Genomic DNA, 12122 nt, shown 5'->3' on the forward strand with positions numbered 1-12122 from the left:
CCTGTGCCAAGCTCCGCCCCACCCCTATCTGGGTCACTGAAGAAGGACCCTACCCGAGTGCCCAGTGAGAGTCAGGGCCCACCCAGGGAGCTGGTGGTTATTGGCAGGACCCCAGGGCCTTCCTGCCTGCAGCCAGGACTCCACTCCCCTGGAAGAGGTGAGCTTGGGTTCCCCAGAAATCCTGCTAGATTTCCTGCCCCTACCAGCCAGGCACCCAGGCCTCCTGCTTCTGCTGTGCACCCTGTGAGGTCCAGGGGAGACAATTCCCTTAGCTCGCCGCCGGCTGCTTGTCTCCAAGAGCTGCTGGCCAGGCAGCCAGGATGCCAGGGGCCACACAGCACAGCTGGGAGGAAGGGGATGCTGGCCAGTGTAATGGGCTGCACGGCAACTGCCAGTGGCCTGCATGGCCCACCCGGCAGTCTTCAGGACAGAAGCCCTTTGCAGCCATCCTTTGAGGTGCAAGTCGGGGAGCTGGCCTCCATCATTTCTGCTCTCGGTGGGAGACAGGCCCAGCTCCCTGCAGTCCCGGCCCTCCTGCAGTGAGGGGTGGCTTTCAGGCTGGGGCGACACCTGGGGACAATGGTGGGAGGGGATCTGTCCCTCTCTGCATATGTCCACAGGCCCGACCCCTCCTTGGCCTGGTCCACACTCCTGCCTTGAGCACTTGCTCCTGCCCCTGAGCTGTGGGGCTCCTCCCCTTCCCAGCCTCCCCTCATCCAGGCCGCAGACGTGGGGTCTCCTATGGTTCTGCCTTTCACTGGCCACCTCCGTGGCCCCCAAATCCCCTGGCCTGTAGCCCCCTGCTCTTCTTGCACTTGTTTCCCATCCACATCCAAGAAGACATGGGCTGGGAAGGAGAAGGCGGCCCAGGGCTTGGCTTGCAGTGTCCTTCTCTCCAAGAGTGGTCGATCTGTCTGCCTGTGTTGACTCCCATCAGAAACCTGCCCCTGCAGACTTGCTGGGGGGGGGGGCCTGACAAGACCTCTGGGAGCCTTCTACCCCCACCCCCCACCCCAGAATACCCTCCTTGGGCCTCCAATGAGCTCAGAAAGGGACTCTGTGCAGGTGCAAATCACCAGTGCTGGCCGCCCTGGGCCTCTGGTTTCTGCTCTCCACCACAGGGACCTCAGTCCCAGCCACCTGGCCCTGTGGGCTCAGCTCATCACCCTACAGCTCAGGACCAGCCATGGCAGCCAGTCCATGGTCAGTCCCATGGGGCCCATGTTGGGCTTCTCTTCACTGGGCCAGGTGTGGCTGGAAGGAAGGGGGTGCATGTGGCATCTGTAGCCCAGATCACAGACCCTGATTGTGATACGGTCACATGGGAGGCAGGAATGCTGGTGCCTTGATGGAGACCCAGCCAGAGACCCCTACCTTTCAACTGTCTTGCAGTAGAGAGACCCATGCACTCACTCCCATGCAGGCAGATGCGCACACACGCGCACACATGCACTCATACCAGCACACCCCAGCAGTCTGGCTGCCTCTCTGAGTATGGACACTGAGATGACCCTTTCCACTTTCTGGATTCTTCCTTGAGCAAGCCTGATCTGCGGACCCCCCAAAACTCCTCCACCGGCAGCTCCCACAGTACACGTCGGCAGAAGTGGGGAGCATTAAGCATCGAATGACCCCACACCTGGAAGTTTTGAGTGCAGGCAGTGAGGGGCTGCGTGACTTGGCCCTCGCTCATCTGTCCCTTTCTCACGGCACCAGCGTAGGGGACACTGTTGGTACACCTACTCGGGATGCCTTTCCCAGGAGAGGCACATCCCTCAGTTGCTGTGGGAAAGGCTGCCAGTGCCTCATTGCTCACACCTCTCTGCTGAACCTCCTTCCAGAATTGGGAGCCATCTAGCCGGGGAGGTTATGCCTCACCTCCCAGGGACCCAAGGACATGTGGCACCCTTGTTTCACACCTGGGTCTGTGCACCTGCTCATTTACCTGCCTCTGGTGCTGCTTTGGGAACACCCAATACTCCATGAGAGGGAGCTGGGGGGAATGAGTGATCTCCTCCTTCCAGAACAGAGCCCAGCAGGCTGGCCGACCACCAAGTGTCCAGGCTGGAACACGTTGGGGAGACAGTAAATCTGCATCTTGTCTCTCCAGCACATGTCAAGACCACAAATGTGGGCACAGCTGAATAAAGCTGGCAGCAAGCGGAATACAGAGAGAGTAGTTGGGACAAAGCGGGGAGAGGTGGGACCAGTGTGGGCTCGGGGTCCAGACCAACTAGATCTGTAGCCCCAAGCCCCCCGTAATCAGCTGTGGGAGACTGGGAGTTCTTCACCACGGGTATTGCATCTGTAAGACAGGTGCTCGGGCCGAATTATGGCCCAAATTCCTGTGTTGGAGCCCTGACCCTGAGCACCTCCGAATAGGGTTCTACTTGGAGATCAGGTCTTTGAAGAGGTGATTAAGGTAACATGAGGTCACCAAGGAGGTCCTGATCCAGTGTGACTGGGGTCCCTACAGGAAGAGGGCATCAGGACACAGACACACATGGAGAGACGACCCCGTGAGGACCCAGGGAGAGCACGGCTGTCCACACACATGCAGAGAGGCTCCAGGAGGACACGCCTGCCCACACCTGGACCTCGGGCGTTGGCCTCCAGGACTGGTGGACGGTGAATCCTGTCATTCAAGCTGCCCAGACTAAGAGACTTTGTGACACCTGAGCAAACTGATGCCTTTGGCCCACAGTTTCTACGAAGGTCACACGTAAAACCATATATGACACACCCAGGAGTCTGCACAGTAAACAGTAGGTGCTCACTGATGGAGTTTCCACTCCTCTGTTACTGTCACTGACATATGGAGCTCCCATATATGAAGTGACTGGCCAGTGTCACTAGGCAGGCTCCTCAGGCACCTGCCAGGCCAGCCTGAAGCCCCTCGTGGGCCTGGAGGTACAGGGGACAGTGGGCCTCCAGGGAATCAAAGTCCAGGGCTGTGGGCCGAGACTTAGCCCATTTCAGAGTTGGGCCATGCGGGGAGCCCCAGGTGGTATGTTGGGGGCCACAGGGTGGGCCTCTGACTTCACATAAGCCACTGGCCTCCCTGGGCTTGGGCTGACTGCGCGTCACCACCCAGCGGTACTCATTTGAGAGCTCCTGTATGCAGCAGGTCTGGGGGGGCCTGCTCTTCCCAGCTTTCTCAGAATAGTGGCTGTTCCTAGAGGTGGGTCTCTTGGGGGGTTGGGGGAAGGTGGCCTGGCCCCTCAGCTCTGCCAGGAGCCAGGTGTCCCCGGGGCACCTCCAGCACGCCCTCCACAGCCATGGCACAGGGGATGCACCAGGAAGATGCATGGCCACGGCGGCAGCACAAGCGCAGACCGCAGCCCGGGGGCCCCAGGCTCTCAGCAACACATTTCTGTCGCCGGCTGCTTGGGGCCCTGTGTGAGGGCCAGGGCGAAGCCGCCAGCCAACCCGTCTGCAGAGGCAGCATCCTTGTCGCGGGGACACCTGGAAACCGCTCACATGCAGGGGAGAAAGCCTACCCTGTGATGCATTCTGGGGCTAAAATTAAAGTTGCAGGTCATGCGAATGTCTACATTTGTAACTTGAATGTTTATGATTTGAAAGTTGACAAGAATATCGCAGCAAAATAGGGACAGCACGGGGGCTTCTGCTTATAGGTGTGATGGGCACGGCCCCGCTGGACACCAGGGAAGACAGCTGTGAACCCCGAGTGCAGTGGGAAACGGGCCGGAATGTGCGGAGGGGCGGACAGGCCTGGTGGGATGCCTGCTGGCCTGCAAGAGGGGAGGTGGGGCGGAGAACTCCTGTCCATGGCCTGGAACCAGCACTTGGTCCACAAAGCAGGGCTGCCGGTGGAGGGAGGGGCCCGCAGGGAAGACCATCAGTCTGAGCGGTTTGAGGGACAAAGTCGGGAACACATGTACCCTGGAGGGTGTCCCCACAGGGGGAAGGAGGCCGAGAGGGGCCAGCAGACAGCCTCACCACGTCCCTCATGGACCGTGTGCCTCTAGAGCAGACACGGAGCAGCTCAGCTGGGCTCCAGATCTCAGCTGGCCCGGAACTGTCACCCAGGCAACCCACCAAAATGGAAGAAAACTAACCGAGACCAGGATGGCCACAAAATAACCTGCCCAATGTCCAGGATGCAATAGAGGATCACCAGACACATGAAGACCCAGGAGGATGGAGCCCGTTCTCACAAGAGGGGAGAAAAACGAACAAGCCCAGCCCAAGGTGGCCCTGACAGTGGGCTAGCAGACGGGGGCCTCGGTGTGCTGACCCCACATGCCAGAGACCTAGCCCGGCACAGGCTCTCAGGGAGCAAGAAACCACAACAGACAAGTGGGAAGTCTAACCAAAAAGAGAAATGATTAAAAAGAAAAAAAAAAAAAAAAACATGGAAACTCTTAAGAGTTTAAACACGTGACTTCTCGGATCCCTGGGTGGCTCAGCGGTTTAGCGCCTGCCTTCAGCTCAGGACGTGATCCTGGAGTCCCGGGATCGAGTCCCATATCGGGCTCCCTGCGTGGAGCCTGCTTCTTCCTCTGCCTGTGTCTCTGCCTCTCTGTGTCTCTCATGAATAAATAAATAAAATCTTTTTAAAAATAAATAAGCAAACACATGACTTCTGAAATTAAAACATTTGCAAAATGGACTTAATAAGTGAAGGAAACATTGTGCAGGAAAGAGTATTGGAAATAGATCAATAGAGGTGATCTAAGGTGAAGACAAACACCAGAAAGAACAGGAACAGAGCCTCTGGGACTGGCGCATGCTACCAGATGGCCAAGTATGCGTGCGGCTGGACGACCAAGAGCAGCCGCGAGAGAACAGGGCTCCACTTGTCATCAGAAACTTGCAAAGCCCAGCAGGGTAGCACGGGGCACAGGGAAGGGCTCTGGGTTACACACCAGCCCAGGCCCGGTGGTGACAAGGTGGGGCAGGCAGCATGTGGCCCTGGCCTGCCGACCTCCAAGGGGCATACCGTTCATCGCCTGCCATGCATCTTCTGGAAGCCTGTCCTCCAGGGACAGGGCCCTTGCATGGCCGGTCACGCGTGCTGCGCCCTTTCTTGCCCTAGCTGGTGGGTTCAGATGCCCCCATGCCACCTGCAGCCCACGCCTGGGGCTCTCCTGTGTCCTCACAGGGCCTCAACACCACAGGGCCAGGCTACACCACTGCACACCTCCTGTACATGCCCTACCTACACCCATCTTCCCTAACGGCCTCGCATCCCTGAACTCCCTGCTCAGAAACCACCACTGGCTCCCCAGGACCCTGGGAACAAAGTCTAGCTCCGTGGCCTGGTGTGCACGGAGCCCTTCAAAGCTTTTCAAGCACATTTCCCACGATTCTGCTTTGGGAACCCTTCCATCCGACCCAGTGGACCTCCGTCCCAGGAGCGCTGCAGGCTCCAGGCTGTGCTGGACAGTCCACCCAGACACCCCTCCCGACTCCCAACAAGACAGGCCCAGATCCGACCTGTGTGAGGTGCCCTCCCCGTGTCACTTCTTCCAGGGGCCCTCCATGCCTTCCTGGGGATAAAGGAGCTCCGCCTCTCTCCCCTGCACTTTCCGCGACGGACTCTCATTCCAGATGGGTGTGCTCCTTCCCTAGCAGACACGGCGATGGCTGCCGAGCCCAGTCTGCTCCCAGTTCTGCCCGCCTGGGCTCCGGGTGTCCCGCAGGGGCCCTGGGAAGCAGTGCCTCAGACGCCAACACCCCAACAGGGCTGGTCAACTGGGGCCCTGGCCCCAGAAGCAGAGTGGACACTGACCTTTGACCCTGTCACCACGGTGAAGGGGGATCTCGCCGTCGACCTGAGGGTGGTATGGCTTGACGACGACGAAGAGCCTCCCTGGCACCGCGCTGTACAACTTCCGCTTGGGCTCCGGGTACTCGAAGGCCGACAGCGCATCCCTGCTGGCGCCAGGCGGGAAAGCCGGCCTGAAAGGGAGGGGCAGACAGAGGGAGAGGGTCACAGCCTGAGACGGGGCACGTCACACCCCGGCCCGCAGCCCACCCCACCCCACCACACTGGGCTGCGAGCAGACCCCGTGGGAGCCCCTGATTCCAGACGGGGTAAGACATGAAGATGCGCCGGGACAGCGTCCAGGGATACGAGACTCAGGGAGCTCCAGCACCTCACTTCTGGGAGCCCTCCCGGGAGAACAGATAGAGCAGAGGCTCCAACACGTTCGCACACCCTGTCCACAGCAGCACTGCTCCCAACAGCCGAGACAGACACGACCCAAGGATCCGGCCAAGGACAAATGGATAAACACAGGGTGGTCCATCCCCACAGTGGACTACGATCCAGCCTTAAAGAGAAGGACATTCTGACACCTGCCACAACATGGATGAATCCTGAGGACATCAACTCAGTGAAAGAAGCCAGTCAGCCAAGGGAGGTGTTCCTGGTGTGATTCCACTGATGGCAGAGACCTGGAGTCACATTCCTAAGTAGGACGGTGTACGGTGGTCACAGGGCCGGGGGAGGGCTGGGGTCAGTGTCCCCTGGGGACAGAGAGTGGACGGTGGTCACAGGGGGAGGGACAGGGTCCATGTCTCAGGAGGATGGAGTCTCTGGGATGATGGACAGTACTGGAGATGCATGGTGGGGATGGCTGCACAACAGGGGGAATGTGCTTTAGTAACACAGAACTGTGTGCTCAAACACAGTCAAATTTATAATTGTATGCTATGTGTACTTTAGCACAACTCTTAGAAAAATAAAAATCAGTGGGCGCCTGGGTGGCTCAGTGGGTCGAGCGTCTGACTCTTGGTTTCAGCTCAGGTGGTGATCTCAGGGTCCTGGCATGGAGCCCCGCGTTGGGCTCTGTGCTGAGCAAGGAGCCTGCCTAGGACTCTCTCCCCTCTGCCTCTCTTCCCCGTGCACCTGCAGACCTGTGTGTATTCTCTCTCTAATAAATCTATTAATCTTTAAAAAAGACCCCAGTGATGCAGAAATTGGGGCATACCCCGGGTCTCTGGCATTTTACTGGCTCTGCTGTGCCTCCCAGCCCCTCTGGGTGAGAAAATTGCACCATCGTGAAGAGGTCTGGTGATCACAGGAGTGGCTGCCCCAGCCGCCCTGGCCTTGCTAACTTCTCACCAGAAGTGGGTCCGCCTTCTTGTTTTACGTTATTTCACAAAGAGCAAATGTCCCTATGCCAAGGTCCAAGACACACCCCAGCCGGCCCTACAAGGGCTATGCGTGCGCCAGGGCACATTCACAAAGGGGTCACGCGGTTTCCATGAGGACGTCCCTGCACCATTGTGACAGGTGACCAGAGCCCACCATGTCTGGGCAGGGGAAAGAGAGCACGCCCACCCTCGTCCTAACCAGGGACAGTCCCGGGTGTCACGCTGGCTTGTCTTCCTGTGTTGGGAGCTGCAGAGAAAGTACGTGGACGGCTCTGGCCATGGATTTCAATCTGGGGAATGACACCTGGGTCTCAGGAGGGGCCTGCTCGAGTCGGAAACTCATGTCCATGGAGGGTAGGGTCCCCAGGTAAGGCTCTCCTCTCGACCGCAGATACTGTGGCCCGGAAGTCTGCGGACGGCCCTTGAGGTTTCTGTGAGGAAGAAGTTTTCACCTGTGGGCAGGGGCTGCTTCGGAACAGGCCTGTAGGGAGGATTTTGGAAGCTGACACAACCACTTGCTCGTGGGAGTTGATGTAAACGCTCCGTGTTCCCTTTGTCCCATGCTCTACCCATATCTGTACCCTCGGTAAATGATACCTGCTGTTGCCTGGGCTTGGACAAGCTCACAGAGTGTGACGGTGCCGTGTTGTGTACCTCCCACTTTCCAGTTCGCCGTCACGATTGTGGGAGTTAGCCAGGAGGGCCCGTGTCTACACATGTGGAGCTGGAGGCCATGACACGGGCCATGTCTACCCTGACCTCTACGAGCATGATGTGGACGAACACTGACCTGACCCCAGGGGCCAGAGCCCACCCTAATGCACATAGGACACTGGGTGGGCAGGACACTGGGCTGGTCACATGAGATTTTCTGGGTACCCACTTGGGCTCCAAAAGAGAGAGGTCATCTTCTGTCCTCATGCTCTGCTCTTTCCTCCCCCCCAGAGACTTCTACAACCACGTTCAAGCCACAGATGGAGGTCACAGGTGGCCTTGCTCAGTGGCCCTACATAACCTCCTTGCCCAGAAGCTACAAATCGATGTGCACAGACAAGAAAATCCATTTTGGGCCTTGTCCCAAAGAGCCAGATGTTCCCTGGGATGGATGTCATGCATCTTCAGGCAAGCCAGGATGACATCTGGAGCAGGTGACATCTGCCAGAGGCATGCTGTGTGACCGCTGTGGTCTAAGGTAACATCCTGGCAAGCCAGTGGACTCACAGAGAGGAAGGGCAGTCTGGGTCACCTGCCTGTCGTGGGAAAGAAGGCAGGAAAAGCAGAAGAGCCCGCCAGGTTCCCGCCTGAGAGGACACCGCCAGCCTCCTGTGGCACCTGCCTATGCTCAGGGATGATTCACTCATTCAATCTACCCCTCATTTCAGCCAAACTCAGGGCTGGTTTGGCCCAGGGTTGAGAGCTAAGAGGAGAGTAGTGGGTTGGGCATGGGGGCTGGGGGGCTCCTCTTTGACTTCTAGGCAGGGGAAGTGGGTCTTGAGGACCAAGGGGACCCAATTTCTCTGCAATAGGCAAACTGGCCCTGGGGCCACTCCACCTGGACCCACACAAAGTAAAAGAGGTTTGGGGTAGGCAGCAAGGAGCGGGCTTGGAAAAGATACCACACACCAGGGTCCTCAGTGGTGGAATAGTCCTTGATGCACGGGCCGTGTCTACAGTGTGTGCTGGCGGGGTAGGACCTCAAGCTGGGGCTGCAGGAGGATATGAGGGGATAGAGGTGAAGAGCTCCCTGCAGGTACTCCTCCCTGGCTTTCTCCCCCTGTTCTGGATTCTTCCCAGAAAGCAGGTCCCCACCCGCTGCCCCTTTCTCTCCTGAATTGGTTCTGGTTTGGGCAGCATTGGAATGCTTGGGACCCGATGCAGAGCCACTACACCTCCTGCAGGGTCTTGGAGAATCCAGGTGGGGAGTCTTCCCGGGGACCCCACCTCCCATCAGGCGCACTGGGGAGGATTCAGATCACTCTGGGCTATACGCTCCCATTTCCCATCTGTGGTTCACATAGGGAGATGCTCATCTGGCCTCGGCTTTCCTGAATGCTAGCTCCCAGCACCTGCTCTTTGGAGTGAGCCAGGGTGAGGGCGTGAGAGGGAGCTCCAGTGGGGTCCCTGACGGGCCCTCCTCCCCTACTTAGAGAGGTCTCCGGGCTGTCCTCCCACAGCGCCCTGTCCTGGGGACTGGGGGACAGGACTGCCACCTGTGCTGTGTCCCCCTGTGCTGTGGGAGGGCCATGGTCCCAAGGAACACCTCTGAAAAGGTTTCCCTGAGGAAGCACCACTGGGTCCTTGCCAGGAACACATCCTGGCCCCACAGTGGGGTTAGCATCGAGGCCAGACTCCTGGCCTGTGAGATCCTGCATGACAGGCTCCGCCCAGCGCCCCACTTCATCTCCTGCTCTCCCCAAGCTGCTCTCTGAATTTCAGCTCTACTCATGTCCCTTCATCCAAACTGGACTCTGGCCAGTTCTTTGTGGCCACGGCTGCCTGTTGATCATGATTCTCTTCCAGAATAGATCATTCATGTAATGATCTATTACACGTGCTTATTTTATTATCTGATTTTAAGATAAGGACGGGGACCACATCCGGCTTGTTCCCTGCCAGGAATCCCGTGCCCAGCACACAGTAGGCCCTCAGCTGACTGCACCTGTGTTGCCACTCACAGACCTTTTTGCTTTGGGTCTCCACCTACTGGGTCACCATGGGGTGCGGCCCATGCCTTGCACCCAGCTGTAGGCATCCACGACTGGCACCCCTGCCCCTGAGCTCTGGAGCTGAGTTGACAATGTAGAAACGGCGCCTGGGTGCAGACACTCCCGGAACGGGCATCTGCTCAGGCTCCTCCTTAAACACCAGTCGTCATCTCAAAAGCCTGCTTTCCATCCAATAAGACCATTGATGAGAATGTTGGTTGAAATCCTCAGATGTTTGGACGTGAGTTCAGGGGCAGGTTGGGCTGGGAGTGTTTCCTTAGAAGGCACGACTGTACCACCTCCAGCTCCGGAGCCTTTCAACGTGGTACGCGGTGCAGGAAAACAGAAATTTCCATCTTAGCACGCTTTTGAGGCATCAGAGCCATTGAGATCTCGTGTTCGGATATTCTTAAAGCATTAGTCCTTCACAACCCATTTTGAAAGGCCAGTTGGAGGAGGAAAACCATTAGTAGGTTTGGTACCTATTTATTTTTGGGTGGAAACAAAGGCCGCCAGCAGAGCTGCTGTTAAACGCGACATTCCCACAGCAGGGCTGGAACGTTAAAAGGGTGAGCGGCAGGATTTATTAACCTGGGCCTGATTCGAATGCCTGGCGGTATTCACCACCTTAGCCTTGCGGTGCTTGTGGACTTAGCACATCAGCGCCTTCCCCTCTGTGCTGTGGACCTCGGGGGCCAGCACTTCCCTCCCATGTGCAGCCAGCAGGTTGAGGGACCGTGATGTGTCATCACCCTGGGACTTGGGGAGAGAGCGTCACCTGAGCCACACTTTGGGACCCTGGAGAAAAGGGAGTTTATAGTAGGATTTGTAGACCCTTTTTCTTCATTGGCTTTCACTCCCCATCCCCGACTTGAATACAAGCTCCTCAAAGGCTGTGTTGTTTGAGGCTTTATCTCAAGTGCCTAACGGTGCTTGACACAAACCAGGTGCTCATTCACCATCTGTTGGATGCATGAAGGAAAAGTTGGATGGGTAGGTGGGTGGCTGGATGGATTGGGGGATGGAGTGAAGCATGGGTGGGTGAAGAAGGGGTGGATGGATGGATGGTTATATAGAAGGGATGAATGGATAGAAGGGATGGAGAGGGAGAGGAGGAAGGACGTGCTGTTGATATTTCAACTGGGTTGAAAAGTTGGGTTAGAGCACAGCTTCTTCTACCCAAAGTTATGATGACAGGAAGGAGACGAATGAGCTATGAAAAGAGAGAACAGTTAAAGCACCCGGCGAAGCACCTCCCCCCTCACATGTGTGCATACACTCGCACACACCACATACCACATATGCTTGTTCCTTGTCACAGAACAGTTATACACTCATGACCTTGTCTATATGCTGAGGACCTTGTATGTCCTCCTAAAACTATTATATATGATTTCATGTCAATTTTCTATTTTTTAGCTTAACTTTGTATTGGGGGTGATGGTATCCATCCATCTACTGCTCCATTCACCCATCCATCCATTCACTAACGCACCCACCCACCTATACATCTATCCACCTAAACATCCACCCATCCACCTATCCACCCATCCACTCAATCACCTACTCTTATCCATCCATCCATTTAACCATCCTACATTTATCCATCTAGCCACCCACATCCAGATACTCATCCATCCATCCATCCACCCATCTAGCCTCATCCACCTGCTTACCCACATCTATTTATCCATCTTTCCATTTATCCATCCATCTGTCCATCTATCCATCTATTAATTTTACCACTTATCCAAACTTCATATTCACTTATTCACCCAAATTTCACAAGGACCCCACCAGATGCCCAGCTAACCACTTACTACAGATGTTAGACAAGTGAATTAACCTCTTGCAGCCTATTTCTCCATCTTTTAAGAGGGGACGATCCACAGTGACTGGAGAATGAGTCAACAGGAACTACTCTTCGCAGGTGTTAAGTGAACATTAGCACCATTGCCAGTCCTTGCTTTTACTGGAACGGGTAACAGGCTGCCTGTGTGAGCCAGCTGTTTCCAGCTGGCACCAGAGTGTGTGTCACTGGGCAGAGAAGTCAAAGTGAACACAGCTCCAATCTGGGGAGCTGTGTTTCTTGAGACATTTTGCAGATGGTCAGTTCCCTAACCCATCAATCCATGCCTGGAAAGGCTTTGCCAAAGAACAGGAGAAAATTAGCTCCTGTAGACCAGAGCGCACGCATGGTTCTAAGCACCAGCAGTGATGTGCAATCCCCCACAACAGCTAAAGCATCTTCTCATTCTATGTTAATTTGAACCTCCCCAAAGCCCCATT

At 56.4% G+C, this 12122-nt stretch overlaps 1 protein-coding gene across 6 annotated transcripts in view; it reads right to left on the bottom strand.

Moving 5' to 3' along the window:
- Positions 1 to 12122, bottom strand: part of SHANK2 (SH3 and multiple ankyrin repeat domains 2) — a 509914-nt gene that overhangs the window by 259436 nt on the left and 238356 nt on the right. For all 6 annotated transcript variants that reach the window (XM_077862790.1, XM_077862788.1, XM_077862792.1 and 3 more), the window contains one exon: positions 5759 to 5928. In XM_077862790.1, the coding sequence (XP_077718916.1) occupies positions 5759 to 5928 (170 nt within the window). The remainder of the gene's footprint in view (positions 1 to 5758; positions 5929 to 12122) is intronic.

The sequence above is a fragment of the Canis aureus genome, chromosome 21 (genome assembly GCF_053574225.1).
Source record: "Canis aureus isolate CA01 chromosome 21, VMU_Caureus_v.1.0, whole genome shotgun sequence".
Taxonomy (NCBI): Eukaryota; Metazoa; Chordata; class Mammalia; order Carnivora; family Canidae; genus Canis; species Canis aureus.